This window comes from Siniperca chuatsi, linkage group LG19, assembly GCF_020085105.1.
Source record: "Siniperca chuatsi isolate FFG_IHB_CAS linkage group LG19, ASM2008510v1, whole genome shotgun sequence".
In the NCBI taxonomy this organism is placed as follows: Eukaryota; Metazoa; Chordata; class Actinopteri; order Centrarchiformes; family Sinipercidae; genus Siniperca; species Siniperca chuatsi.
Window position 1 is genome coordinate 20,198,269 of NC_058060.1, and position 26,111 is coordinate 20,224,379.

General features: G+C 40.1%; 1 protein-coding gene across 2 annotated transcripts in view; it reads left to right on the forward strand.

Moving 5' to 3' along the window:
* The window catches only part of LOC122866784 (RNA-binding Raly-like protein), a 100,909-nt gene that overhangs the window by 62,668 nt on the left and 12,130 nt on the right, over positions 1 to 26,111 (forward strand). For both annotated transcript variants that reach the window (XM_044176892.1, XM_044176893.1), the window contains 3 exons: positions 20,167 to 20,242; positions 21,382 to 21,429; positions 22,819 to 23,000. In XM_044176892.1, the coding sequence (XP_044032827.1) occupies positions 20,167 to 20,242; positions 21,382 to 21,429; positions 22,819 to 23,000 (306 nt within the window). The remainder of the gene's footprint in view (positions 1 to 20,166; positions 20,243 to 21,381; positions 21,430 to 22,818; positions 23,001 to 26,111) is intronic.

Consider the following 26,111-nt stretch of genomic DNA (forward strand, 5'->3'; position numbering starts at 1 on the left):
GAAAGTTAGAATAAATATGAAGCATTTTTGATGAATAGTGTAGGATGATGATGATGAGCTGCTGCTTCCCTACGTTTTTACTACAATAGTTAGAAGCAAAAATATATTTGCAAATGCATTTTTAGCCTTGCTAGCATGGATGGTAATGTCAGTCTGTCCACCACTTTGGTCCAGACTGTAATATCTCAACAATTATTGAATGGATTGCCATGAAACTTTTTACCGATATTTATTGTCAACCGGGGAACGAATCCTCCAATTTCTCATCTAGTGCCATCATCAGGTCAAAATTTAAATTAGTTAATTAATAATGACATTCCAATCAGCCTAAGCTTTAGTTTGTCTTTAGTGCAAATGTTAGCATGCTAACATGCTAAGCTAAGAAGGTGAACATGGTAAACATTATACCTGCAGGTTGACCACAGCCTTTAGCTCAAAGCACCACTGTAGCCTGCCTCACAGAGCCACTAGCATGACTGTAGACTCTTCCTGTCTATCTAGAGTGACTTAAAATTCAATAGCAGGTTGAAACTTGCTCCTAAATATATTTTCTAAATATATTTAATCAATATTCAATTTCTGACTAAGAGAAATTATACTCAGCATTGATCTGCTGTATTTGGTACATTTAGCTATAGATGAAATGTTTAGTTTGATATAGATAATCAGCTCAGAAGTCTGGCTTATAAATGTTGATTTATGACTGTAAAATTTGGTAAAAATAAGGTAAAATTCAGAAGAAAAATGTGTGACCTATCCAGTATATCCAAACAGAACGAGTTTTCTAAAGTCATATAAATTGAGGGTAGATATGATCAAAATGAATCGTGACAGAGTACTCTACAGTTGTTTTGCAAAGGCGTGGATATTTCTTTTACTCATTTTCAGATTGTTGCTTCCTAATTTTGTTGATTTGTGATTTTCACTCCACTAATGTGTGTGTAGGAGAGGTGCGCTATAACGCGCCCCCCCTCCCGTCTCTGAGTATGGTACGATCCTCGCTTCCGTCTGAGGGGCTAATTTATATCTAGTCAGAAAGTATCGCAGCACGCAGAAGTCCTGACGCTCCGTTCTTGTGTAGTACCTGAAAGCGGATTTGAAAAAGCGCAAAGCTGGACCCGTACACAATGACAATGTATAAAGGGAAGCGTCGCAATCATCGATGTAAGTTTGGACAGCGCTATTAAGGCTTCATGTCACAGCGAGGACATTGTCTTTATGGTGATGTCGCTCGATACAAGTTGCAAATATTGAGCCGTGCCAAGAAGCATCCGGATCGCTTTAAACCGGGTGCAGGCCTATTTAAGTTTTTATAATTTGCATGAAATATGGTTTTACGCAGACAGTTTCAGGGAGCCAAAGTTAAAAACCACCACTGTCTGTCGGGCTGCGTGAAAGCGAACTGTCTTTGTCTGTAATATTATATATTATATATATTAACATATTTTTTTAATCTTTCAGTGCTTAACTTACCCGACTAATAGGAAGTCAAGTCACCTGCTGCACGCTGGCTGATCAGTGTTTGCATCGAGCTATTAGTTTGGAAAGCCATGCTTGCACCTGCTGTGTTGTCTGTTGTAAATACCCTATATTCACTCTGCTGAAGTTTGCGTCAAGAAAAGTGTGTCGACTCCTCAATGCTATGAGGTAGCTATTAATAATGCAAACAGTCATTTTAGGTGCAGTTTACATTCAGTTAGAATCTCCTTATCACCTTATACTGAGAAATGGAAATTCCAATAAGCAGTCGTTGTGCTCCAAAGTGCTATTTATGTGAAATCTGTCCTGCTGGTGCGTGTTACACACACACACACACACACACACATATTCTTCTATGTATATATACTTCTATAACTATTTGGATAATCAGTTTACTGTTAGTACTTTTTCAAGCAAACATTTAAAAATTGTTACCAAGTTCAAGTTTCCTAATTGTGAGTATTTGCTGCTTTTGTTATTGTAAACTGACCATCTTTGGGTCATGGATTGTGCATCAAACAAAACAAGCAAGAAGTCACCTTGGTCTTAAGGCAATTGTGACTGTGAAAAATTGTGGGGGGGTATTTTCCCAGTATTTTCTGACATCTTAAGGACCAAATGGTGATATGATTAATCACTTAATTGAGAAAATTATCAGAAGCTTAATTGATAATGAAAGTTATTGTTAGATGCAGCCCTATAACTGTATAGCAGGGATGGTATTCTACAGCCTGGAGAATCCTATTTAATGCAAGCCAGTTAGAGCTGCATGGACCAGTGCATGCTCTGATATTTAAAGAATATGGATATTGTGGCTCACTAATTACCCCTTAGTTAGTTTTTGGCACTCATTTTACAGTCAGGAACACCCATGACTGAGTGTGATACAGGTTTTGCAGTACTGGTTTGTGGTAGGCTATATAGCATAGTTCAGAAAAGACAACTCGATTTTCTTCTCCTCAACAGATGAAATGCAAAACAATATTGTGCACTGCATAGGCTACAAATAGATGGCACTGCACAACTTTCCAGATGTACAGCTTGCATATAGACTATGTGGGAGGAAACCCAAATTTGGATGGCAAGCACAGAAGAGTCAGTGTCAAGAGACACAGTGGGTGAAGAAATCCTGGAGCTCCTTAACCAAAGAGCTGGAGACAATAAAAAAAGGATGCGGATGTTGAGCTTGTTTAAGAGGCTGCTCTGGACTTTACCTGTCAGCTGGCCAGAGACTGCCTGTGCTATCGACTGCAGGTCCAAGCCCCCCTACTGTATGGTTAAGAAATGGACAAACGTGGCATCCAGTGCTTGAAATGTGTACAGGATGCAACGTTTTTGTGTGCTGCTGTGGAGATTGAATGTGGATGATGGACAGTAAATCTGTTGAGGTTTGTTATTACCAGGTTAAAGTTCTTATTGTATACTGGTATGTTTCCAAAATGAGAAAACTACTGTCATTGGTGGTGTGTCACTAGGTGCACTTTTAACTAATGGGGTCCAAGTGATATAAATAACCTTAATTCAACAGCTGGGGATGTGACCTCTACTTACTTGTTGCCATCGACTTCATCAGGCATTACTGCGTTGATGGGAGCTCCCAAAAACTGCAAATTCAGAGACTCAGTTGGGTCAAGCACAAGCATTGTTGAGCACTGGTGGCTGGAAAAGGTGATCTCAAATAATAGTGGATGACTGCTGTAACCAGTAGTTGACATGTCATGCCTACAATGGGCTTTGTGCTTCTTTTTGCCATCAGTTAGTGCAGGGATGTTGGGGTTTTTTTTTTTGGGGGTGTTTTTGTGTTTTTAGCAGCATATAATGCAGCAATGCTCAAACGATGGATGTGTGAGTGACTGTGAAGAGGTTTGTGTAGGTGTAACTTTAGGGATGAGTTAGTTTGAGACTATAGCAATTTTATCATTCATGTCTTGGCACCAGCAGCTCTTATTTTGAAATGTGCTCTAACAGTGCCGCATAGATGTAAAAATGTAATACACGGAAAGCTTTTACAAATAGTGATTGTTTATTAATTAGAAAGTAATAATCTAGTAAAGATATCTCTTATGATGTTATGATTGTGCCGTGTAAAACCCATCCCTCTTCAGTAATACCCGTGGGGGAAATTTATCTCTGCCATTCGCTTTGTTCGTCATCAAAAGGTGAACTCTGTGCCTGTGAGCGTGTTATGGTGTTGCTTTTTGTGATTTAATTTAATTAGAAAAAATAAAACCTCTCAGCCTCTTATGAGTCTGAGCATGAGCAGGAGTATTTGAGTTGAAGTCCATAAATATTTAAGATTTTGCAGCTCAGGAATCTTTGGAGATCAAATGGGGTTCCAGCCTCTGCGCCACCGGGATTTGTTTCCTGTGCGTGTGTGTTTATATATTCTTCTGTGTACAGTGAGTGGTTGTGCAATTTCATTTATAGGGCAGAGGAAGACTTTGAAGCCTGATACATGCTAATGAAAATTGATCATACAAAGAAACTTTGTGTAAACACACGCTCTTTAGACTCTTCTCCACTGCTTTCCACTTGTCTGGGCCTAAGCTCCTCTTGTTTCAGTTGCAATTTCTGTCGTAATTTAAGGCTGCAGCACATGACACATGAATGTGTCTTTCTGTGCTGCAGATGTTAGTCTGTGGCTGTATTTGTGTGCTGCTGATGGTGGAAAGAGAGGGGATGCGGGGGGCACAAGAGGCAGGCTGTTACATCTTCTGTAAGATGTCCTCCATGTATCTCAAGCCATGTGTCAGGGGCAGTAGTGGCTGTGTGTGTGAGTGCCTGCCTTCCAGACTAGACTTCTTTTCAGCTTAGCTCCATTTTGCCCAACATTTCAGTTTGCATGTCCATGGGAAGGAATACATATCATGTGCAACACAATCCTTGGTGGAGCTGCTAGTCTTCTGCTCTACTTCTCTTGAATAAATCACAAGCAATTGCAGAATATAATCCGTTCCAGATACTTTAGTTGCCATCTAAAATGGAGTTGCTACAGTTTAAAAAATTCACCAGCTGTGTCTCTGCACTTTTGCAGACCGGTCCAAGCAACCACATCGCACTCAACTCTGACCTGGAAATGTGATTTTCATCTGTCAGAACAGACCTAATGAGACTCCTCTATCGATGATGAAATAATGTGATAGAGTTGTCACAAGATGTCGCTCGCCCAAACTCCTCCGTCTCACCCACCAGCAGCTCCGCTCGCGTTTAGTGGAGCAAAGGCTGTGTGGACTGTTGCCAGGAGAAGCGCCAATCAGTGTGAAATAAAGACAAGCATTCAGTGGCACACACACACAGTGACACATGTATGAGCACTGATGCACGGAGAAAACACCAACACTCACAAGTAAATGACACCTTATTATCCACGTGTGCAATAAGCTTTTTGTGGGGGGAAAAAAGTGTTGCAAAATGACAGATTTTATATTGTGAAGATTGTGAAGAAGCAGAATATTTAGAGCAACAGGCTTTAGTGAATGACGGGTATTAATATTGGATCTAATGTGCACAGTCTCCACATATGACTGCAGCAGTGTACCAGTGTGAAGAATGGTAAAAATGAATGTCAATTGTCATGGCAAGCATGCTGAAATAATTAACTTGTAACTTCTCACTCTGTCTCTCTTCCGATCATGGTGCTCGTCTCACTCGCGCACCTATACAGGGATGTGTAACATGTTATCTGAAAGCGGAGTACAAAGTTACATCACATTTTCATGTATGTATGCCAGCAATGTGCCTGTGAAATTTCTCTCAATCTGTTATTCTCTTTATTTCCTGGTTTAAATGAAATATAAATGTCTAAGTGGGAATTTTAAAGCAGAGTGACGTCAGAACAACTCAAAGATTTCTGTTGTAGGTTCAACGCTTAAGAGCCAAAAAGGGCCTATTTTTAGCAGTGAGGAACATCTATGGCGATAACCTCATTATCAACGGTTGTCATGATCGTTTCTCAGACGAAACACTTGTTCTAAATGCTTATGTGTTTGTTCTCATGCCTCGCTCCCCACCACTAAGCTTCCTCACCGTGCCATGTTCATCCGTCCAGCTGCCTGAGTAGGGTTTTTTTTAAATATTTTTGAAGTGCATCATTGTTGACTCGCGTGAGACAGCTCGCTGGGTTTTACAGGTCACACAGATGTGATCTCAAACCGATGCCATGCCTTTTATCTGTTCTGCCGGTGCCTGAAGGGGCCGGGGATTATGAGCTGATCCCCTTGGACTTTGGTCCGTGCAGCCTCAGAGAGCCACCAAGGCAGGGCAGCAGACTGAAAGTCACACTTGAGTGTTTACAGAGGGAGAGATGCTCCTGTTTTGTAATGGGATGTTCACTGAGATGTTGTAGTCCTATATAATAAAATGGCTGTTTAGTGAACTCTGGTCTGTATTATAGAGTGAAGGGATGGAAGGTAGATGTGATTTTTGAGGCACTGGTCGTCGTTGTCAAGCCAGGGAAGAGGATGAGTTTGGAAAATTCCTACAACAAAGAAGTAGAAATGAAGACGATAATTAATCGGCAACTATTTTGATAAACAGTTAATAATTTGTTTTTGTTTTTTAAGCAAAAATGCCAAAAGATCATTGGTTCCAGCTTCTAAATGATAACATTTGCTGGTTTTCTTAGTTTTCTATGATATTAAACCAAATATCTTTGAGTTTTGGACTGTTGGTTATACAAACAAGTAATTTGAAGATGACAGAAAATTGACTAACAACCATAATTTCATTAATTGATTAATCATTTCTATTTACAAAGTAAAAAAATCAAACATTTGCTGGTTCCTAGTTCTCAAATATGAGTATGTGCTGCTCTTCTGTTTTATATTACGTTATTATATTGTAAATTGAACCTCATCTCTGGGTTTCGGACTGATGGTTGGACAACAAGCTATTGAAGACTTCACCTCGGGCTTTGGAAACTTGTGATTGGCATTTGTCACACTTTCCTTCTCTTTTTGTGGTCTTATAGATTAATCATTTTAATTTTTATTGTCTTAGAGTGAAGTGAATGATTCAGCATGGAGCAGGAAGGCTTTTGTGAAAATCAACCTATCGGGGCACAGTAAGAATCCACTTTGAATGGCATATTTGATCGTAATTCACACTGAGATTTTGGGGAAATCTGTCATTTTAAGTTGTCAGTCTATACCTGCAGTATGATCTTTATCAGTCCGTGGAAACATGTCAGAGAAGCAAAGATGAAAGGCGTATCTGGAGTTTTATGATGCCCACACCAGCCAGGGCCTCGCCTGCAGGTCATGATGTACAACGTTGGGTATTAGATGCGGCAGTTCCTTCATCTTAGACCTCCCGCCTTCCTCACAGACCGGTCCAGCTTCACAATTCATCGATGAATTTCCCACATACCTACCTGTCCCTTCTTCATGTTCATCACCTGCTTGATTCAGCTCTTTCACTCCTCTCCCGCTGAGGAACAATTTGCATGATTAGTTACTTGGTTCAATTAATTAAGACATTGGGGAGATTGGCACCAGAGTTTCTCATTCCATGAGGAGATGATCGGCAGCTCCCTCTGCGTCCCGCTCTGTCATTCTTTCTTTCTCCGTCTCTGCCTTTTAATGTTTATCTCATCAAATAGACTGTTGCCGTTTGAGAGGAGAATGAAATGAAAGAACCCGCAAAAATACCAAACATTTGCTGGTTTTGAGTTTTCAAATATGAGGATTTGCTGCTCTTCTATTAATTATTATACATTTTTAGATTATTGTAAATTGAACCTCATCTCTGGGTTTTGGACTGATGGTCGGACAAAACAAGCTATTTAAGACTTTACCTTGGGCTTTGGGAACTTGTGATTGGCATTTGTCACACTTTCCTTTTTTTTGCAGTCTTAGAGAGAAAAATGTTTAATCTATATCTATCTGTTTGTCTGTCATAGCTAGTGTGGGATGCTTTTGTAGTGAAGCCAACTGTATATTCTCGGCATTTAGTAAAGCAGTCCACTGTGAAATAATCATCCATTGCAAATTTCAGATTCTGCAAATAATAAAATCTAGCTACTGGGACACAGCCTTGTTTTTCTAAGTGAAAGGAAAATATTTGGAGCTCAACAAAAATGCATCAGTGTGTTGAAGCTTGTGTCACCTTGAAAGTTGTGACGGTGCAGGTTTTACATGATGGCAGGAATGAGTGGCTTGGAATCTTAAATTTGTACTTGTTGTTGCAATACATTGCTAAGTGTAAATCATGATGCACAAAATCAACTAACAAAGTAATTTGATTTTTCATGTCACTGTGCCTTTTTTAATAACACAGTAATAACATGTTAGAATAGGGTGGATGATATGGGTAATATCCTCACCTCACAGTATACGTAACATAGGGCTGCAACTAACAATTATCATCATTATTGGTTGATCTGTTTACTATTCTCTTGATCAATCAGTTTATTGTTTTGGCTACAAAATGTCTGAAAATCATGAAAAATGCCCATTATAATTTCCCAGAACTCAACGTGACCTGACCAACAGCCCACAACTAAAAGATATTATCATGTATGACAAAGAAAAGCATCAGATCCTCATATTTGAGAAGCTGGAACCAGCAAAGGTTTGGTATATTTGCCCGTATAATTTACTGAAACAATCAATTCATTAAAATAATTGCAGATTAATTTTCTGTTGATGTTGACTAATTTATTAATCGACTAATCTATTCAGCTCGAATGTAATTTTATATCACAAAATTGATATTGTGATAATAATTGTTATTTGATACAGGAACCAGACATGAATGTCCGTCTGTTTCTGGCAAATGTTTCAAAACTGTACCCTAACTTGAGATGAAAGAATATGATGTGTAAACTAATATTTTGAATTCAAACAGAAAAATGTAGAGAGCCACCTCACCTTGAACTTTGATTCACAATGCTTCTGAATAGCCCTGTTGGGGTTCAGGTAGGGCAAGTTTGGGTATTAGCAGAAATATCAAAGATATTTAATATTATCAAAATTATTTATATGGATTCATAACTACGGGGCATCACCCTGGGATCAGGGACCAATAACCAAATGTGAAAAACTGTCTCAAAGGTGGCTGCCCACCTAAAAATGTTGATATTTAAGGTACTATCTTACATTAAAAACGGGGACAGTGAAAGGTGAGATCCAGGCACTGACCGTCGCAACCAGCTATTATCACAACATGTACACACAATAACCACAGGTAACTGCTCTTTAAAAGATAAAATAGTGTTTATTTAACCTTTTTTAGCACTGATTAACAATCAATAACAACTAACAACCACTATCATCCAATGGCAAAACTGTTCCTTTCGAGGCAGCAAAGGAAAACAGCGGTCCACGTCGGTAGGGAGAGGGGCTCAGCGGTGATCATGCTCTCTGCAGGGACGGGATCGTTATGGGGAGTAAACGATGACGATCCAAAAGTGTTGAGCAAACACAAAATAGTCTGTTTCAGAAATACTTTATTGACCCCCCCAGGGGAAACTCTTTTGTTGCTTTTGTTTCTTGTCCAGACTCTTCCTAGGGAAATTAAAGTTCACGTGAAAAGCATCTTCTTGTGGTAACGGGAGAAAGATGGGATGCGCCTCCTGTCGTAAACAGAGTTTACTGTGGAAAAGACAACTGGCAGTGTGGGGCGCAAGGCTTTGTAGAGTTGGTGTCGCCATAGTCGTGCACTGGGATTTCATGCGCCACGTTGTCCAATCCAGTGTTTGGATTCAATGTTGGCTTCAAGTTCGTCTCAATATTACATCTAGGTGTGAATTAATGGCTGTGTGGGCTTGGCGCCTTCCCATTGCCTTCTTTGTTTCTCAGTCAAGCCTGTGGTGAGGCTAGGCAAGGCCCAACAGCCTCGTCTGATCTTCAAAGGTTCCAAGAACAGCACCTTTGATATGCAGATAGTCCCCCTGTCTCCTTGCCACTCTTTTTCCATGTAATTAGACAACAGCCGTCCACAGCATTACCGACTCTTCGGTTGTTGAGAGATGTCAGTAAACAAGCAGGTTTTTCTGCCGGGGCTGAAAATGTCCCCGTGTTGAGAAGAAAGAGGTAAACGGCTTTTTCAGTTTAAAGAGGCCGCAGTACCTTGTGACCTTGATTGAGCGCTCCGCAGGCACAGAAAAGTAAGAACAAGGCTAATGTCTGAGTGAAGTGAATGATTCAGCATGGAGCAGGAAGGCTTTTGTGAAAATCAACCTATCGGGGCACAGTAAGAATCCACTTTGAATGGCATATTTGATCGTAATTCACACTGAGATTTTGGGGAAATCTGTCATTTTAAGTTGTCAGTCTATACCTGCAGTATGATCTTTATCAGTCCGTGGAAACATATCAGAGAAGCAAAGATGAAAGGCGTATCTGGAGTTTTATGATGCCCACACCAGCCAGGGCCTCGCCTGCAGGTCATGATGTACAACGTTGGGTATTAGATGCGGCAGTTCCTTCATCTTAGACCTCCCGCCTTCCTCACAGACCGGTCCAGCTTCACAATTCATCGATGAATTTCCCACATACCTACCTGTCCCTTCTTCATGTTCATCACCTGCTTGATTCAGCTCCTTCACTCAGTTCTTGACTCTTTGCTTACGTCGCTCCCGCTGAGGAACAATTTGCATGATTAGTTACTTGGTTCAATTAATTAAGACATTGGGGAGATTGGCACCAGAGTTTCTCATTCAATGAGGAGATGATCGGCAGCTCCCTCTGCGTCCCGCTCTGTCATTCTTTCTTTCTCCGTCTCTGCCTTTTAATGTTTATCTCATCAAATAGACTGTTGGCGTTTGAGAGGAGAATGAAATGAAAGTGCACGCAAAGGGAAAGTGACAAATGTGTTGTAGAACCATCAGCTCTGGTCTGTGCGGAATTTTCCTCTGTTTTTGGAAAGGAACACATTTCTCATTCCTTTCAAGGTCCTCGCTGATGCGTCTGAAAGGGAGTTTATTGCAGTCAGTCTCCTAGTCGCTGTGCTGCACGTCTGCGATATGACTTTAAAGGTGACACCAAAGCTTTTTAGGTAATCAGGAGGAGAAAATACTTTTTGTACCTTGATGGTAGCAGGGTGTTCTAGGTTAGTAAGACTGCCCTATAAATTAAATATCACAGGTTTAATCCCTTTGACATAGCTGCATTACTAATCTTTACTGTTCCAAAATGTCCTTTTTAATGAAATCATCAATGTGTCTGAACATAGAAACACGTGGGGCTGGATAATGTAATGATGCCAAAAGTTTATGTTATGGCCATCAGTTTTAGAGTTGAAGACTTAAGAGTTATGATGAGATCAGAAAGAAATGGATTTTCTAGAATCTGCCCTTCTGCACTTTGCCCACACTAATATAAAGAGGGTTTTTTGGGTCATGTGGAACAATTCGATTCAATTGGGCTTTAATGGCATGGGATACAGATGTTAACATTGCCAAAGCATGTGAAAAATAAAAACAAACAGAAAACATGTGTATTAGAATATGTACTGATGATGATGATGATAATAACAGTAATAATTTAAAAAAATATATATGGACTTGCAGTTAAAAATACAAGTATATGAAAATTACAAACATTGCAACATTTTTTTTAATGAATGTGTGTGTGTGTGTGTCTAGGTCACTCACTCTCTCTCAGGTTGTGGCATGTTTATACATATTGGGCAGCAAGATATGCCCTATCTCCTTCTCCTAGGAGTATTTTCAACTTTGAGAGGTCATTTAGCTCTTTGAAATCTGAGATTACAGAGTTGAACTTGTTAAAGTAAATGTTTATTTTATTGAATGTTGTACATTGTAGGAGGAAGTGCATCTCTGTCTCAGCCTCACTCGTCGATCAGTGACCACATAATCTGTTTTCTTTTGGTTGCCATTATTTTTTGTGTCTTCCTTTTTTCAATTGCCAGTTCGGTGGCCACTGAGCCTGTACTTGGTTAGGATTTGTCTCTGCCTTCTATCTCTGACAGTAGACAGATTATTCTGCCAATTCATAATCTTTTTTAGGGCCAGATAACATTATGATCTACTTTGGCTTTTAGTTTCTTCTCTCCAATGTTCCAAATAGGTTTCTTTACATTGTGTTATATTTTGGTTTACTCTGATTTTTGGAGGGCTTGGGAATGGAGGCTGGATTTAAGGTGATTAAAAATTGTGAGCATTCTGTTTTGAATGTTAATTATCAGTGGGTATCTGCCTAACTCTGCTCTACATGTATTTGTTGGTGTTTTTCTGTGTATGTGTAAAATGTATCTGCAGAATTCTGCATGTAATGATTCTGTTGGATGTATGTGCCAATGGGTATAGCTATGATGACTGAGTGGACCCCATACTTCACTACCATACAGCACAATGGGCTGGATGACACTATCAAATATTTTAAGCCAGCTTTTAATTGGAATTTGGACACTATAAATTTTTCTCTTATTTGCACTTAGAGCTCTTAGAGCTTTTTCTTTTAGTGCATTCACTGCCATGTTGAAACTCCCGATGCTGTAATGGTTATACCACGGTGGGGATAACTCGATATGATTATATATGGTAATTTGTATTTGTTCTCCTCAATCTACCCATCTCTCCTTCTCTCTGACCTTGTGGTGTTGTGGTGACCCCTGCTACCCGCACCTGTTAGCTTTCCTCTGAAGCCTCGGGCTATTAGCTGGTTTTACCTCCTTTGCTTGAGAGAGGAAGAGAAAAGGTAGACAGTCTCTTTCAGGAAGAAACAGACAGCGAGACCAGCAGGTCTTGTGCCTGCTCCAGTAGTTCATTCATATTCCTTCCAGGAATATAAGGTTGTCCTCCTGTTTCCTGAATTCTCCCAAGACTCCCCCTCTCCTTATGTGTTTGGGTCCTGTTGATTTTCACAGGAGTACTTTGTCATCCCGGTGATTTCCCCTGCAATATGTTGCCATATGGCTCAGTTTATGGCCTTGATTTATTCAAAGCCTCGACTTATATTGCTCTGCTGTTATTCATCCCTTTAATGAAAGGAGGGGAGAAATAAGACTTGCAACACTTTCCTTGACAGCACAGGTGTCGACTAGAAAAGGCCCCACGGGTGATGCTCAGCACTGAAATGTCTCATAATGAGCTTCCTCTGTGCGCACAGAAACACAAGAAGAAATACGGGATGTGAGAGAGTGATGGATGGTGAGGTGGGGTTAGACATCGTCTTGTGTGAGTGCATGTGCAAGGGAAGGGACTGTGATAGAGGGAGGGAAAGTGAGGTGAATGGAGATAGAGAAAGGGATGTTGAGGGATAGGGTGAGGCCGAGGGCAGAACAGGAAGCATGAGCAAGAGTAGTCTGAGGGAGACAGAGATGTAAGGCAACAAATGAGACCAATAAAACACATGGGCAGGTTGCTTCGGGGAGTCACGGATCCTTGTTTTCTTGACAGAGGAACACAGGTCTGTCCTTGGTGATTACTTATGCTCTGTGCCTCTTGCTTTCCCCTGCAATTTACCTCCAGAACCTTTTCCCCCCTGATTACTCAGCCAGTAACAGGGTTACCTTTTAAATATTTATACATACCTGGGTTGTGTTTGTTTCAGTGTGTGTGTGTGTATATATAGGCTTACAGACACCTTCTCTATGAGAGATAAAAAATAAGAGTCAAGCTCAAACATATCTATAAATAATTTCAGGGCTCTGAAATTTAAATCGCATCTTGTGTATGTGTGCACAGCTGCAAGGTTGAGCCCTTTTGTTTCATTCGCTGCCCAGACAAAGCTGTGCAACAGACCCTCATTCAGCACCACAGACAGCTCTGACCGAGCTGCATTGAGCAAGCAGACAAGCTGCTGCCGCGCCGTGCTCTGCGCTCTGTATATTTTCCTGCTTATTTTGTCCTTTACCAATCCCATGCCTCATTCAAACCAAACATAGTCCTTAATGCTGCACAGATTTGACTTGAACAGTTTTTACAAACCAAAAATTAAAATGACTTAGGATTCCTGTATACTTTTGTCTGAGAAAAACATGTTTATCAAGTTCTCCTTATGATTAGTGCTGAAACAATGAATGCCTACAGTGTGGATAGATTAATCATTTAAGTCATTTATCTTTTTAAGTGATATCTTTGACAGACAAACATAACCACCACATAACTGTTTATATATTACTCAGTTTGTGTTTGTCTGTTTGTTTTTCTTCGTTTTAGTCATTTGTCAAGCAAAAAAGCCAGATCAACTTCTAAGATAAGAATATTGCTGCTTTTTTTTTCTTTTTTTATTGCTTGTTTTACATAATTGGACATTGAAAATCTTTGAATTTTGGACTGTTGGACAGACAAAGCATTTTGAAGATGTCACATTGTTGTCTAGGGAACTGTTGGGCATTTTTTCAGTGTTTTCTGACATTATATAGACTAAATATTAATTGATTACTAGAAAAAGTAATTGACCAGTTAATTAGTAATCTAATAAAATAATCTTTAGTTGCAGTCATGATTGAAGTCCAAACTGATTTGAATTATTTTAGGAGTAGCTGTTGTCTAAAGCAGTCCTTGCCTTAAGACAAACTGCAGGGTTTTCAGCATTTTTTTTGTTTGTTTGTTTGGTTTTTTGGTTTCTTTTTGGAGGCTTAAATCCACTAACATATTTCATTGCCCAAGGTGACATCTTTAAATGTCCATAATCCAAAGATATTCAATTTACAATGATGTAAAACAGAGAAATGCAAAGAACAAAATACTCTTATTTAAGAAGCTGGTAACCACAAATGTTTGTCAATCGAGTAGTTGATTAAATCAACATAATCCACCTTGTTTTAGCTCTAAACCTAACTTTTACTATGCCGAAAATGTGTTATTGATTACTGCAGTGGACTCAACTCTTGAACCAGACTTATCCTGACCGTTTCAATCAAACTGCTCTGAAGTTCTCCTCTGGCAGCTGCAACACTTGCCAGGACAGAATAGCAAGGATTTGTCTTAACGGAATACTGTATATGAACCATATAGTAATACTGTCTGGGGTCAGAGATTTTTAGATTGCTTGAGGTTTTGGATGCCATTTATATTTAGTTGGATTGTTGTGGGCTAATTAAAGGTTTGGTATTCATATCCCTCTAAGTAAACCTTCAGGTTAATGTTCACAATCATCTCCTAAATTGGCTTCATGGTCAAGCCCAACATGCTCTGTCAAGTATGCACACACACACACGCCCATACATGCATACACACTGGTTCACTCATTTGGTTATCCAGCTTGGCGTAAAATGTCTGTGTTTCAGCATGTCTAAGTAGGTAGTATACAAACAGACCAGGGTTTAATCCTATTTCTCGTGAGAACAGCCACTGGGAGAAGGAGGCAAGAGTTTGCCAGAAGCTTATTTTCACCCCAGTGAAATTCCACTCCTGGGGATTGGGGCGCTTTCACTTATTTGGGGTTTGAAGGGGGGGAGCATAAATTATTTAAGCAAATGTGTATTGCTGAAAGGGACAAAATTATGGTGAGAACACAGCTGCATGAAAAAAACAACAATTTGAAAAAAAAAGAAAGTGCCTTTAAAGTGATCTACTGTATGTACCTATGAGGCACTCATCCAGAGTGAGCTCATGACACAGAGGAGAGTTGGGTTTAGTCTCTCAAGGGCACCTTGTTGATGGGTGTATTGTTCTTAAACGGTCTTAAACTTTTATCCTGCCAGTTATGAAATGGCCTTTGTGATCACCTTGCAGCTTATAAGCATGCAGATGCTTGCAAAAGGTTGTGTGACATCAAAGATGATATAAAAAAGCAGATGGTGGGATTCTGCTGCCTTTGGTCAGACTATGCAGAAAGTATTTAAGTTTTTTTTTCTCAGTTTTTGCCTTAAGCGATCGATATTCTTTATAATCCTTTGTGTCCTTTTTATTCATCTTTTTTGAGAATAATGTTTGTACAGCTCATACCTGACCTCAGATAAGGATAAGAATGATACTTTTAATACCAAAGCTCAGTTAAAGGTGGTATTCTCATGCACTATTCTCTGCTTAACGTCCACATCCATAAAGTTTCTGGACTGTTTTTCTGGAGTGTTTTACTTGCATATTTTGACTCACTGGCTCCTCTCCCAGAAGCCACTCAGACTATGAAGAAAATACAAGGACCTTGCAACACCCTTGGCAATTCACAGATAGCAATTTGAAAAATTCTGCATCACTGACTGGCTTGGTCACAAAACTGTACACAGTTTTTTTACATTTTTTTTTACACAAAGAACGAACAGCCGGCTATAAATCAAAGCTCCCCTAACATCCAGCTTTGTTGGGAGTCTGTTTCATTGTTTTTATGTTTTCAAGGATTCTCTCCTGTCTTCCAACAAGAATTTCATTTTGTAATCTTTCCAGTGCACAGTGGCAAAGTCTCCAGTCTTGCCTTGGGAAATTGCCTCTCACAATGCACCTTGACATTAGTGAATGTGTCGTACAGTTCTGCAGCTTTGTGTGTTGCTTATTTAAATGTCACATGAAAAGTTCAGTTTTACAGCAGAAATGGCACAGAGCTTCCGGAGAGCTTGAAGTGATATTTAACTCACTTTATTATGAAGTAGGCTAGTTCTTTTTATGCTCCCTTGTGCTCAGGCACTGCTTTGAGCTATATGCAGTACCATCACTACCATCATGAGCCGTTGCTCTGTGTGAGGATTTTTGAAGAAAGGAAGTTTGACACAGTTCTCTGCTTTTAAATTAGATTACAGTGCAGCTTAGGAAATGTTGGTGTTGATAGCAGCGTTTCCCCTAGGATTTTTTTCCAGCAGTGGTGCTGAATTGCCCTGCTGGAAGATATTCAGCGCGTCCACTGACACGAGAAGGGCTTTAAACACACATTTGTACACATTTGTGTAAATCGAATTACATTTAATAAAATGCTTTGTTTAGCTTAGCAAATCATAACTGATTAACATTACATCATTAATAAATTGTGAATTTGATCCGATATTTGCTACTGACTTTTATACCCTGGGACCACCCCCAATACGCCCATAAGCGGGAAAATTTTGATGTAATGTTATGGTGAACTCATCGCTTTTGGTATGTGCGAGTTGGCAGAGTGTGGAATTATGTTTTTCAGATAAGAGTTTAGTGTTCCTTTTTTTTTTTTTTTTTTTTAAGATATCTGATCCTTTTTTGAGATATAGGAAAAAAATAAAATCCCCCTCTCACCCCCCGTGGGGTGGTATGTGTCATCCTCAATCAGAATCAGAAATACTTTATTGATCCCCGTAGGGAAACTCTTTGTTACAGTAGCTCACCTTTACGTCAGTGCACACAGGAGAAAGTACTAGAAAACAATATGATACACTATAAAACACTATAAAAACAGGTCAGAAAATAAATTAAGTATCAGGTCGGTATAAGTATAAGATAAACTAAGTGTCAAGTACCAAGTGGGTTTACCGGTTGATGATGATGATAGTACAGTATAATAATACAATGTAACAAAATAAGTAATAAGCAGAGGTGTGTGTACTGTCGAGAGTAATAGAGGTATATCAATAACAATAAATAAGAAAAACTAACATGGGAAAACTAATATTGCACGGGAGTAGTGCACAGAATATTGAACAATTATTCAATTATGGCAGAGATGTAATGATCAATGTCCAGTTTAGTGACCTAGGGTCATACAGACTAACCCTTAGAGGGAGAAGTTAAAGAGTTTGATGGCCATGGGCAGGAATGACTTCCTGTGGCACTCATGGAGCGGGTGGGAGACACTGTCCAAGATGGTGTGTAGTTTGGACAGCATCTTCCTCTTTGACACCACCGCCAGAGAGTCCAGCTCCACCCCCACAATGTCACTGGCCTTACGGATCAGTTTGTTGAGTCTGTTAGCGTCCGCTACCTCCAACCTGCTGCCCCATCTTGCAACAGCATACAGGATAGCACTGGCCACCACAGACTCATAAAACATCTTTAGCATTGTCCGGCAGATGTTGAAGGACCTCAGCCTCCCCAGAAAATAGAGGCGGCTCTGGCCCTTCCTGTAAACAGCTTGAGTGTTCTTGTGTTCTTGAGCGTAGTTTAAATTACACTTACACACAAGTTACTCAAGTTTGGAAGAAAAAGGAAAGTTAAAAGTTGGAAAAAGTAAGACGACGAGACGGAGCTACGGCAACAGGCAACAGGCAGCATGCGGGCTGGCGCATGCGCACTAACCTGGGTCCTAACCTAATCTTGGGTCCTCTACCAGAGACCTGGGAGTTTCAGGGTTCTGCACAGTATCTTAGCTGTTCCTAGGACTGCACTCTTCTGGACAGAGACTTCAGATGTTGTTCCTGGAATCTGCTGGAGCCACTCTCCCAGTTTGGGGGTCACAGCCACTAGTGCGCCGATTACCACTGGCACCACTGTTGCTTTTACTCTCCACATCTTTTCTAGCTCTTCTTTCAGCCCTTGGTATTTTTTTGAGCTTCTCGTGTTCCTTCTTCTTGATGTTGCTGTCGCTTGGGATTGCTACATCTATCACCACTGCCTTCTTCTGCTGTTTGTCGATCAACACAATGTCTGGTTCATTAGCTATCACCAGTTTGTCAGTCTGGATCTGGAAGTCCCACAGGATATTAGCTCAGTCATTCTACTACCTTAGGAGGTGTCTTCCATTTTGACCATGGGACCTCCAGCCCATACTCACGGCAGATGTTCCTGTACACTATGCCAGTCACTTGGTAATGGCATTCCATGTACGCTGTTCCTGCCTGCATCTTACACCCTGCTGTTATGTGCTGAATTGTCTCAGGGGCATATTTGCACAGTCTACACCTGGTGTCCTGTCTGGTGTGATAGACCCCAGCCTCTATTGATCTTGTCCTCAGTGCCTGTTCTTCTGCTGCCATGATTAGTGCTTCTGTGCTGTCCTTTAGTCCAGCCTTTTCCAACCACTGGTAGGTATCAGCCACTTCTTCTATCTATCAGTGGTACATATCGTGCAGGGGCTTGTCTCTCCATGATGGTTCATCCTCCTCATCATCCTTGGGGTTCTGTTGCCTGAGGTATTTACTTAGCAGTTCATCATTGGGGCCATCTTCCTGATGTACTCCTTTTGTTGTTTCATCCTAGACAGTGGTTTTGACACTCACTAATCCTCGGCCTCCCTCATTCCGCTTAGTCTCAGGGTGCTGGATTTGGGATGAAACCCTCCGTGCATTCTGAGGAGGGTCCTTGTCTTTATCAGTGTCTTTATCATCTCTGTCTCCTCCTTTGGCCAGTTTATACCAGTGGGGTATCTGATGACTGGCAGGGTGTATGTGTTGATGGCTTGGATCTTGTTCTTCCCATTCAGCTGACTTTTCAGGACCTGCCTTACTCTGTGTAGGTATTTGGCTGTGGCTGACTTCCTTGCTGCCTCCTCGTGGTTTCCGTTTGCCTGCGGGATCCCAAGGTATTTGTAGCTGTCCTGAACATCTGCAATGCTGGCTTCTGGTACTTCAACCCCCTCTGTTCTGATCATTTTCCCTCTTTTTGATACCATCTGACCACACTTCCACATCCAGTCCGAATGACATTCCAATGTCGTTGCTGTAGATCCTGGTAGTGTGGATCAGTGAATCGATGTCTTGCTGATTCCTGGCATACAGCTTGATGTCATCCATGTAGAGAAGGTCACTGATAGTTGCTCCACTTCGGAACCAGTATCCGTAGCCACTCTTTGTGATGGTCTGACTGAGGGGGTTCAGGCCCATGCAGCAACCTTACCATACCTTGGTATGTGCTGCACTTGATGGTGACTTGTACAAGTTGAGTTGGCTTCTAGAGTTTTCCAGAGCCCCATTGAGTTCTTGATGAAAGCTCCTGTTGATCTTGTGTCCTGTTCATCTTGTACATTTCCAAGCATTCCAGTATCCATGTATGTGGTATTGAGTCGTAGGCTCTCTTGTAGTCAATCCAGGCGGTACACAGGTTGGTCTGCATAGTCTTGCAGTCTCGAGTGACTGCTCTATCGACCAGTAGCTGGTGCTTGGCTCCCCTGGTATTACCAATTCCCTGTTCTTGTGTTATTACCCTGCCACCGAGAGTACACTTCGGATGGTTCGGTGGAGAACATCCGGTTTATTATCCTGGCTTCTGCTTCTCCCGTGTATCTCTTCAGGCAGGTAGCCAGATCTGTGAGTCATTGTTTGGCAGTCTCCAGTGCCTCAGGTATAGACAGCTTGTTGTATTTCTTAGGTAGCCCTATCTTCCTTGCGCCTTTCTGTAACTCTGAGAACTTCTCTCCGTGTTGCCTTGATCTTGGCCTCTAGCCTTCTCCTCCATGGGGGATAATGCTCCTTGTGGCTTATGGTGTTCATCTTGTATAAATGCGCATCGGATCAATCCTGATTGTTCTGTTTTTTTTCAGGTTCATGAAATTCAGATTCAAATTAAACTGTCCAATATTCAAAAACCTGCTCAACTTCAGTCATTTTCAATTCTAAAAATCTAAAAAGTCAATCAAATCAAGTTGTTCAGACTGGATAAAAGTCAAATTATTTCACTCTTTCTTTGCTTCAATAATATTTCCAATGCGGATGCTTCACAGGAGTGGTTTATTATAATTATTATTATTATTAATTAAAAAAACACTTATTGTAGTTGTAAGAACATCTTTAAGTGTTATAATTGTTTATTTACTGCTCATAAATGCTAAATGAAGTATTACCATTAAATCTTTATTTATGCATGATTTATGTAAAGGCTGTTCACTGTAGTAAAATAATGAATGACAAGTGATTTTGTCTGTGTTTTGTATATTTTTGCAGACATAAACATGGCAGGTGAGCCCAAGCCATACAGGCCTAAAGCAGGCTCCAAACGGCCGCTCTCAGCTGTTTATAGGTAAGATTTGCCTTCCTTACAACATAATCCTTTACATGCAAATGTACAGCTCTCATAAATAGTATCTTTCATATCCTGCTGCTCCCGCTGATGTAAATGTGGAGTAATATTTAGAATATGAGGATTTCTATAATGTTCTTTTTATTTAGGTTTTTTTTTTTTTGGGTGGATTTTCTTTTTTTTTTTTTTTTTTTTTTTTTGAATATTGAATTTCTAATTGAGTTTTGAATGCTCTTCACATTTCCCAGCCTTGACTGGAGTATGTTCGGCACAGGCCTGTAAAGCTCAAAGGAGATGTTGTTGTATAAGCTTCATTAAGCATGACCCTGATTTTCTGCCCCGTACACATCTCCTGGTCACAAACAGATCAAAGCAGTGCTTGTTTACTGCAGTCTAATGTGACAGAGGCAGACATGTTTTTTCTATTCACTACATTTTTTTGTGTGTGTGTATTCTGATAGTTTGTCCATTAGCAACGCTTGTATTCCCACCAATTTTCTCTTTTCTGAATTGTTGGCTTGTTGCATTGCACATCTTATTTTACTAATTTATTAGTTTGTGCATTGTGTTTTTATAAACCCTTATTTGCATTTATAGCTGCAGCTGAAAACAGCCAGGATGTAATATGGTAATTAGGGAACAGGAGAGGCAAAAATCAACACTACATGACTCTAAATTGAAATAGTAATGCATTAATCCTATTTAAAATTCCTGTGAGAATAGCAACGTTTCAAAACAGCTCTTTCTTTGCTCCTCTTCTCTTTATTTTTTTTCTCTCTCTGAATTTTAAATTAGTTGCCATCCTGAGCACGTACTTAACATAGATTTTCCTCTCCAGGGTCTAAGAAAAGGTTTTTCTTTCATTCTCCTACTGTATTTCCCCTCTGAAACTTTTTTCTTTGTTGATCTGTGGTCTTTGCATGCCAGTGTGGCTTAGGATTGCTGCTTAACCTGCAGTGAGCTTTAGGCATAAACTAGAGCGTGTCCATTCAAGTCAAAACAGCTTGAGTTTGATCTGCTTACTTTTGACAGATCCAAAATGGCTCACCTTAATACAAACCATCTCTTGCTCTTTATCTCTTTCTCCTTGTCTTTCTGCGCCCTCCTCCCCCTTCTGTCTCTGTTTGTCTCTCTCATAGTGGTTATGAATTTGATTACGAGTACTACAGGGATGATTTCTACAGCAGGTATGTATTATTCACATTATCAAATTTGGGATTAAACAAGGAAAAAATTGAGCGTTAGCTAAGCCCCATCCCCCTTAGCTACTACCGCTACGCCTGTCAAGCTTTCCGTTCTCTCACTGCACATATGGAGTTTACAATAATAGCAGATTTACCATTAACCGATGTATTTGGCAAACGTAACTATCTGAGGCAACCTGTAAAGTGTAAATTCAATAAAAAACACAGAGCTGCCAATGTTATCCTAAACTCTGGTAGCTTCCAGGACCGGCTACCACACAGTGGGGAAATACTACACAGTGGATGTGCTTGTTGTAAATTGTGCTTTTTTTAATCTAGTTTGTACTGTAACCCCACAAACTAATGTAGTTAGTTAATGATGTGCTCCTTGGCCTTGGAAGTAACAGTTACTACCTGCTATGTGTTACTACTGTAGTGAGCTAGTTAGGTGGACATGCTAACGATTGCAGGTTTGCAGGTTAAGTCAAAGCAGATAAACACTGTTTAATCCATCCTTTACACTTTTTCTCTTCTGTTTTTAGGTTTTGGAAAGGCTAAAAAAAGTCACCACCCTCCAAGCTTTTTAAATGTTGCTTTTGCTAAAGCCCTATATGTAGTAACATGGAGAAATAAAAAAACTTGACAGACCTGGTGTGTCTAGTTATGGCTGCTAAGCTATGATTGGCCAATCATGGTTCAGGGGAGAGGTTTAGCAAACGGTCAGTAGGACTTGCCTTTTAGATTTATGACTCATTAAAAATTTCCCCTTGTCAGATGTAATTCAGTAACTTTCGCACAGAGGCACCTTCAAATCGTCAACTTGTCAAAATGGCTGAACAGCTCAAGCATGCAACTCGAACATACTGATGAAGGAACACTTGTTTTCTCTCTCATTTATCCGCCAGTGATCAGAGTGCTTATCTGTTGAGGCATTTTCTAAATGTCAAAGTTGTTGAGAGCCGTGACAGACGTTTGCTGTCACTGAGAACAGTCAAAGCTGACACCTTCATTTGACATTTAGCACCCTCTTCTTTTCATCCTCTTCACTTGTAAAAAGATACATGAAGGGGTTATTTGCATACATGTAATGGCCTGGATAGTTGTACAGAAATAGGGATATGGGTAGATTTGAACTGTAATGTTTGTCTTTTTGTTTTATGTGTGCCGTTTTAGAGAAAGAACCCAAGAGAAATCCATAGAAAATCTATCTTGAAATACAATACTGGGAACAGATAATAGGCTTTTGAAAGAGGTGATGGAGAAATAAACGGAAAAACCTTTTTGCTCTAGTAGATGGAAACTTTCTGAATGCTATAGGGCCTCTTAGAAAAGACACTGACTGAAAAAGTGTAAGAAGTGAAATGTAATATTATGGGTTTTTCTTTTCTTGAGGCTTTTTGACTACCATGGCAGAGTGGCCCCCCCACCCAGAGCCGTGATCCCCCTCAAACGCTCCAGGGTGCTTGCTCCCTCCTCCCGCCGTGGGAAGACATCCTTCCCCATCAAAACATCCTCCTCTTCCTCTTCTTCATCCTCCAGACCTCCCACATCATCCTCCTCCTCTGGGCTCAAACGTACGTACAATAAGGTGCTTTTTACTTCTAATGTGTTCACATTAGACTAGTTCGATTTTTACTTTATTTTATTTTTCAAAAGAACACTGCCTAATTAATTACGCTAATGGAATTCTGTCCTTTTCAAAAACCAAAGGTTTAATGCAAAACTATGGCTTTGAGAGAAAAAGCGGTGGCATGATTCAGCTCTGCTACTTACGCTGCGCCACAGTAAAAATCTATTTAATTCACTCCAGCAGCTCAGGACAAGTCACACTGCAATGTAGAGCAAAACACTAAATCACAAACACAAATATAATCCGAGCTTTGCGAGCAGCACCCATTCAGCAAACAGTGCTATTCCTGTCACCCAGGATCCATCTGGATCACATTTGGTCCTCTGATTAACTGGTGATGCATTATAACGTCCTAAATGTAATTAATGTAAGATTGGGGCCATCTCAGTGGAGCTGTGGTCAGCTGTGTTTTCGTAAACGCAAGTCTCTATCCGTAGCCTGTGTAATTGGCTACAGTGTTTGTTTCATTGTTGCCTGTCTAGGCCGGTGTTATCAGCGCGAGCAGCTTGGTAAGGTCTGTCAGGAGGACCCAGTTGCAGTTGGTATTATAGAGAAGGGGGGGGGGGCGAAGCCCATCTCCCATCCTCTTTTTGGACAGAGTCAATGAATTCTCTCCTCTGTCTAAGCAGTACTGCTGTATGTTTGGGAGACTAATTTGCCCCTGCCAGTACTGTGAAAAATCACAGTTTGTATTGACTTTGGCCTAGATAAATTGGACAGCAAAATACGGTTAGCTTGTCCAAACAACATGGTGGGTTAGTGTGGGCAGTTTGAACCACTTGGCCTGTACAAGTAATAATTCACCTGAGGGGGAAAAAAGAAACAGCATGGATCATGAGGATGGATAGATTTGTGTTTTCCACATTAAACCCTCTTTGGCACACAATGTGGACTGTCAGTTTATGAAGACGGGATTTAGCTTTTGGCCTATTTGGCTATTAAGGAAAGACTTTGAATGATGAATGAATCTTTAAGTTGTGCTCTACCTTGTGAAGTCAGAGGCAGCATTGAGAATGGGACACAATTGAATTAAATACTGTATGTGACCCCTTAAGAGCTACATGGTGAATGTAGTGCATGCAGTATGAGTACTACGCACATTTCATTGTTGTCCTTCTCTCTTAACATAACCTTTCTTTCTTTTACTCAACTGTCAAAATATCTAATAAATACGAGCCCAAAACTGACATACTCAAAATAAAGTAGTTTTTGTTCACTATCAAAAAGTCAGAATTGGTCTTGTGATACTGATCTAGTGCTGCAATGATTAGTCTATAATCTTCTATGATACTAAACTGAATATGATTGGGTTTTGGCCAATTGATTGAACAAAAAAAAAGAGAGGGGGAAAAAAAAGACATTTGAAAACACCATGGGCACTAGAAACTTTTTCACAACATTTTTCACAATTTTCTGACATTTTATAGACCAAACAATTCATCAAAAGAATAATAAGTATATTAATAAATAATTATTTATTTAAAATATTTGTTAGTAAAAGCCCCATACACAACCCTATTTACAGAAGTATTAAAATTGTAAAGATGTAAGGTTTCTTCTCACCTTTTGTTCTGTTTTGTAAACACTCCTGTTACAAAATAAGCAAGTTTTGTCGCAGTGATATTAGGATCTCAAAATGTTTTCCACTGATAGAATCATGAGGCGTTGTGCTTTCAAACGATGTAAAGTTGAGAATTCACCAGGATGCCATCCCAATCATGTAACAAACCCCCGTACTTGCATGCTGCTGCATGTTAGGGGGGTTTAAAAAGTATTCTAGCTTCAGATATTGATATAAAACAGATACATCATGTACAGGTGTCTTTTGCATTTTGTTAAGTAGGTGTACATTGGTACACGAAAAAGTTATAAAAATGGTTCAAAAATCAGGTTTCCTTCCAATGTGTCTTTAAAATTCTGGCTCACAGAATCCCCCTAATGTTCACATGTCCAAACTGATCTTCATAGACCAGTGATTCAAGAGATCCTCACGATCCCCAAGATAAAGTTTTTGTGGTTCATCATGAGGTCCTAAAATTAGATCCATTACTCATTCCCTAAATCTTTCCAAATTCTTATTAAATAACAATGGCTTTTTTCCTCCCTTTTTCTTTAACCCAAGCTATTTCAAGATGCTGGGTTGATGAAACGATGTTGGATTAGGATGTGTATGTTTTCTCTCTGCAGCTTATGTGACTGATAGCACAAAAGGAAAAGGGCCTGGAGGCGGCGATAAATTAGAAACTGTTCCACACTTTCTTATCATCAAAGGACGACTAGTAAGCTGGCCAGAGCGAGCCCAGATAATGTTGGAATAAGGAAGTGAGTGTATATGTGGGCACATTCATGGATGTTGGTTTGTACAAATTGGAAGCAGGTGATACTGAGAAGGCGATAAAGACACTTCAGTGTATCCCACTGTCGATATATCATTGTATATCCACTGTTTTCCCCTTTTTTGCCCCTCCAGAAAGGCTGATTTTCTGCTTCTCTGTAGCTTAAGGGTTGATGGCCTCTTTACAAAATAACATGAGACTCATTCTTGTAATTTCCACACACGTATTATCTATGTATGGCCTTCAGTGTGGCATTAGATACCCCTTTTCTCTCTCTTTCTCATGCACACATTAATTATCCTGCTCCGTTTGGAAGAAGTATTTACAAATACCGCACAGTATGCATTGGATCTTACCTGGGCAGCATGTGTTGTTTTTTCAGTAAGAATTCTAGTGAAAGATTAAAATGTCCTTTTTGAGGAATCTAGTTTACAGTGAGCTAATATGTGAGAATTTATTATCGGGCACTGACATCTTCTGACCACAGATGGTTATGTTTAATGCATATACATGCATACATACATGCATACATACATGCATACATAATAGCGTACAGACACTCTGTTAGTTTCTTTGATGTATATTTACACCCACACCACATCAAAATGCAAAGAGTCGCATGCAGACATGATACCAGACAAGTAATGTTTTGATTCTGTGCGCGTCTCCTGCCTCTGATTTTCCAGCTGAAGCTTTACAGGAACTCGTGGGTTTGTTTA